The sequence below is a fragment of the Nerophis lumbriciformis genome, linkage group LG03 (genome assembly GCF_033978685.3).
Source record: "Nerophis lumbriciformis linkage group LG03, RoL_Nlum_v2.1, whole genome shotgun sequence".
NCBI lineage: Eukaryota > Metazoa > Chordata > Actinopteri > Syngnathiformes > Syngnathidae > Nerophis > Nerophis lumbriciformis.
Window position 1 is genome coordinate 29,716,512 of NC_084550.2, and position 6,044 is coordinate 29,722,555.

The 6,044-nt window shown below is 40.2% G+C and overlaps 1 protein-coding gene across 1 annotated transcript in view; it reads right to left on the reverse strand.

Annotated features, from left to right (window-relative positions):
• rab2a (RAB2A, member RAS oncogene family) overlaps positions 1-5,103 on the reverse strand; it is a 33,050-nt gene extending 27,947 nt beyond the window's left edge. The window contains exon 1 of the mRNA XM_061936626.1: positions 4,916-5,103. Within this exon, the coding sequence (XP_061792610.1) occupies positions 4,916-4,961 (46 nt within the window). The 5' untranslated portion in view covers positions 4,962-5,103. The remainder of the gene's footprint in view (positions 1-4,915) is intronic.
• Positions 5,104-6,044: the final 941 nt, after the last annotated feature.

Consider the following 6,044-nt stretch of genomic DNA (forward strand, 5'->3'; position numbering starts at 1 on the left):
ATGAATACAGAATACTTAAATTATGTACATATACAGTATCTCAAAAGTGAGTACACCCTTCAACTATTTTTACTAAAGTACATCTTTTCAAAGGACAATACTAGAAATAAAGCTTGGATATACTTTAGAGTAGTCAGTGTACAGCTTGTATACAAAGTGTCATTTTTACAGTAATTTCCTTCAGGATTATTTATTTGTCTATAGGATCAATTATTCTTAACTGTAAAAAGTTGTTTTTTCTTCTCATGTTTAGTCTTTTCCTTGCAGTAACACACATCAGTAATACACCCATCAGCCGGGCTAATTATCACTGCTGATACTTGGCTTTTTCACATATATCCATATCGGCCATTTTTTATCAGTATCCGCCGATATTTATCGTATTGTTTACAACTACAACAGAAATACAATATATAGATGTGATAGCAGAAAAGTAAAAAGTAAGTCAGTACCTTGTGTCAATAGACCTCTATGAGTAAAGAAGAGCAGGCAGCAGCTCATTTCTCTAACATTAAGACATTGTCAGCCATCTTGAAAAAAGTCTCACCTATAAGATCCCAGAATTAGTTGTATTTAAATGTTTGCAATCAACTTTTTATTATCATAGCACGGTTTTACAAACTGAGAACAGGAAGTGAACATCAGTGTTAGTAATTGCTATGAAATGGAAAAGGGGTAGGAATACATACCTTTTGCTTGTAGTAAAATATCATATTGAAACTGTATACAAGTGGAAACAAAATTCAACCTACATGGAAACCTTACAATCTATTCAATCCATAAACTGTTGTAAAATTGTATAGAATTGAGTAGATGATGCAGTAAAAAAAAACATATTTTTTTACCTATTTTCCCATATTTTGAAATACAAATGTTGATGCTCCTCTCTATTTTATTCTCATAAATGGAAATTGAAAAACAAAAAATGACAGGTTTACTTGAATTGACAAAAATGTTGTTGACTGAGCTGAAAAGAGAGACTAACTACACATATTCAACAGGGACTAGAGAAATGACTTCTTTTAATTCCCATTTTCCATTTTTAAAAACATCAATAAAATCGGATAACAAATAATTGATTATGATCCGTTTTTTAATTTTCAAAATAAAAAAAGAGATTATTGTTCTATTGCAAAGGAAAAAGGAATGTCCGCGACCTACACGGACCAAAACAGATCAAACTGATGTTTTTTTATTTGCAGTCACAGGAAGTTTTATTTTCAAAGTAAAAGGGAGAAAAGTAGGGTACTGGTGTGCCTGGCTACAATGTATTTGTACTGTTAATAGTTCCAGACTTGACATCTCCATAAATGTAGACACACATACAGGATTAGAGCAGACACTGTACAGCTTCTGTCTTTAAATGGCTGCTTCCACTCTCACAATATGAAATATCTTTTTCCTTCATGTGTGCGTACCTCCTTGTGCCAGCTCGAGAATCATTTCTGTGTAGGGCTCCAAAGCCAGAGTCACTAACACACTAATAATACCCGAGTAATTAGCACCGCTTTTACTTTGAAATACTTTTTTCCGGTGTCTGCAAATGAAGAAAAAATCTGTTTGGTCTGTAGTTCAAGATGTGTTTACTGGGGATTTTGGTTTTTGTTACATGGAATATCAAACTGCTTTTTATTTAGTCATTGATTTTAACGCTTTGGGTCAGTTTATGTTTTGCTATTTTTGTATTTTGAAAGCAAATTCCAATAAAAAGAAAATTGAAATAACAAAACATACACAGACTCTTCTTCAAGGCAGGCAAGTGTCCAGATGAAAACATGAATTAAAGTAGTAGCACACACAGGACTAGAACACGTAGTGGTACACATACAGGACTAGTACACGTACTGGTACACACTTACAGGACTAGAACATGTAGTGGTATACACACAGGACTAGTACACGTACAGGACATTGATTGATTGATTGAGTGAGTGAGACTTTTATTAGTAGATTGCACAGTACAGTACATATTCCGTACAATTGACCACTAAATGGGAACACCCCAATAAGTTTTTACACTTGTTTAAGTCGGGGTCCACTTAAATTGATTCATGATACAGATATATACTATCATCATAATACAGTCATCACACAAGATAATCATCAGGGTTTATACATTGAATTATTTACATTATTTATCATCAGTCATCAACAATTGAGAACAGAGAAATGGATATTGAAAGAGTGTAGCTCTGACTTGGTAGGATATTTACAGCAAGTAGTGGACATAGAGAGAGAGAGAGAGAGAGAGAGAGAGAGAGAGATCAGAAGGCATAAGAACAATATCTGCATTTGATTGTTTACATTTGATTATTAACAATCCGGGGAGGGTGTTAGTTTAGGGTTGAAGTTGCCTGGAGGTGTACCTTTATTGCGGTTTTGAAGGAGGATAGAGATGCCCTTTATTTTATACCTGTTGGGAGTGCATTCCATATTGATGTGGCATAGAAAGAGAATGAGTTAAGACCTTTGTTAGATGGGAATCTGGGTTTAACGTGGTTAGTGGAGCTCCCCCTGGTGTTGTGGTTATGGCGGTCATTTACGTTAAGGAAGTAGTTTGACATGTACTTCGGTATCAGGGAGGTGTAGCGGATTTTATAGACCAGGCTCAGTGCAAGTTGTTTTACTCTGTCCTCCACCCTGAGCCAGCCCACTTTGGAGAAGTGGGTAGGAGTGAGGTGGGATCTGGGGTGGATGTCTAGTGGTATGTAGTGGTATACACACAGGACTAGAACACGTAGTGGTACACATACAGGACTAGTACACATACAGGACTAGAACATGTAGTGGTATACACACACACACACACAGGACTAGCACACGTAGTGGTACACACGCAGGACTAGAACACATACTGGTACACATACAGAACTAGAACACATACTGGTACACATACAGGACTAGAACACGTAGTGGTACAAATACAGGACTAATACACGTACTGGTACACATACAGGACTACAACATGTAGTGGTATACACACACAGGACTAGAATGTGTAGTGGTACACATACAGGACTAGAACATTTAGTGGTACACACACACAGGACGAGAATGTGTAGTGGTAAACACACATAGGGCTAGAAAGTGTAGTAGTGGTACACACAGGACTAGTGGGTGTAGTAGTGGTACACACACACACACACACAGGACTAGAAGGTGTAGTAGTGGTACACACACACACACACACACACACACACACACACACACACACACACACACACACACACACACAAGCACACACACTGGACTAGAAGGAGTAGTAGTGGTATATACACACACAGGACTAGAAGGTGTAGTAGTGACACACACACACACACACGCACACAGGACTAGAAAGTGTAGTAGTGGTAAACACACACACACAGGACTAGAAAGTGTAGTAGTGACACACACACACACACACACACACACACACACACACACACACACACACACACACACACACACAGGACTAGAAAGTGTAGTAGTGGTAAACACACACACAGGACTAGAAAGTGTAGTAGTGGTAAACACACACACAGGACTAGAAGGTGTAGTAGTGGTAAACACACACACACACAGGACTAGAAAATGTAGTAGTGGCACACACACACACACACACACACACACACACACACACACACACACACACACACACACACACACACACACACACAGGACTAGAAAGTGTAGTAGTGGTAAACACACACAGGACTAGTAAGTGTAGTAGTGGTATATACACACGTACACACACAGGACTAGAATATAGGTGTGGATAAATTTCTAGTCCTACTAACATGGTGCAAGTAAGGTGCAGATGATAAAGACTAGTCAGAGTAACACGGTGCAAGTAACTAGAAGGTGTAGTAGTGGTACACACACAGGACTAGGTAAGAGGTGTGGATAAAGACTAGTTAGAGTAACACAGTGCAAGTAACTAGAAGGTGTAGTAGTGGCACACACACAGGACTAGGTAAGAGGTGTGGATAAAGACTAGTTAGAGAAACACGGTGCAAGTAAGGTGCAGATGATAAAGTCTAGTCCTACTACCACGGTGCAAGTAACGTGTAGATGATAAAGACTAGTCAGAGTAACACAGTGCAAGTAACTAAAAGGTGTAGTAGTGGTACACACACATGACTAGGTAAGAGGTGTGGATAAAGACTAGTCAGAGTAACACGGTGCAAGTAACTAGAAGGTGTAGTAGTGGTACACACACAGGACTAGGTAAGAGGTGTGGATAAAGACTAGTCAGAGTAACACGGTGCAAGTAACTAGAAGGTGTAGTAGTGGTACACACACAGGACTAGGTAAGAGGTGTGGATAAAGACTAGTCAGAGTAACACGGTGCAAGTAACTAGAAGGTGTAGTAGTGGTACACACACAGGACTAGGTAAGAGGTGTGGATAAAGACTAGTCAGAGTAACACGGTGCAAGTAAGGTGCATATGATCAAAAATAATAAGTCTTCTCGGGAATATTTCAGGCTTGTTTGTGCGTGCCGGCCTCTTCTGGCGATTAGCGCACTTTGTTGTTATTTACAGCGGTCACACCCGTTATCTGAGAGAATGATGATGATTGTTGTTGTTGTTGTTGTTGTGTCTGCTGCTGCTTGCGTAATGTTTGGATCAACTCCTAATGCTAATGCTAATGCTAGCTAGCAGTAAGACGCACAGGCCCGCATTGTTTCACAAATGTTAGCAGCTGGCGGCAGAACATGTCCGATTAGCGCACTAGAATGTGGACGTGGTGTTTGCCATGCTTTGCTGCTATGTTAGTTCGAACAGGCCGCAGGGAGAAGTGTCATCCACCTCTGCTCTGCGGTGACCACGTCATGGACTGTCCAACACTGCGGAAATGGACCATGCTAACTGCTAGCAGCATGCTAACTGCTAGCAGCATGCTAACGGCGTTTGTCGCTGGTCGCAGCCTACCTGTGTCTCCGATGATGATGTATTTGAAGAGGTAAGCGTACGCCATGTGTGGACAGGGCTGTCTTGCCGACTACAACGTAGTAGACCGCGGGAAAAAGGCGAGTGTCTGCGGGCTAGCTTCAATCCTTTTCTCCGTCGCCGTCCAAGAAGGAACAATAAACAGCCCGAGCCTGCCGTGACGTCACTGGACACGCCCTCGCCACGCTACAGTATGAGTACTTCACGTGCCCTCGGAAACTACACTTCATTTTTCCAGCTCTTTCTAGGTGGCATTGTAATTGATTGATTGAGACTTTTATTAGTAGATTGCACAGTGAAGTACATATTCCCTACAATTGACCACTAAATGGTAACACCCCAATAAGTTTTTACACTTGTTTAAGTCGGGGTCCACTTAAATTGATTCATGATACAGATATATACTATCATCATAATGCAGTGATCACACAAGTTCATCATCAGAGTATATACATTGAATTATTGACATTATTTACAATCCGGGGTGTGGGATGAGGAGGGTTTGGTTGATATCAGCACTTCAGTCATCAACAATTGCATGATCAGAGAAATGGACATGGTAACAGTGTAGGTGTGACTTGGTAGGATATGTACAGCGAGCAGAGAACATAGTGAGTTCAGATAGCATAAGAACAAGTATATACATTAGAAATACATTTGATTATTTACATTTGATTATTTACAATCCGGGGAGGTGGGATGTGGAGGGGGGAGGGTGTTAGTTTAGGGTTTAAGTTGCCTGGAGGTGTTCTTTTAGTGCGCTTTTGAAGGAGGATAGAGATGCCCTTTCTTTTATACCTGTTGGGAGCGCTTTCCACATTGATGTGGCATAGAAAGAGAATGAGTTAAGACCTTTGTTAGATGGGAATCTGGGTTTAACGTGGTTAGTGGAGCTCCCCCTGGTGTTGTGGTTATGGCGGAGTAGGAAGTAGGAAGTAGTTTGACATGTACTTCGGTATCAGGGAGGTGTAGCGGATTTTATAGACCAGGCTCAGTGCAAGTTGTTTAATAGTCTCATTCAGGCCACGTTGCAATGATGGCCACTTTAACAGTTAATGATATATACTTCAACAGTTAATGATATATACTTCAACAGTTAATGATATATACT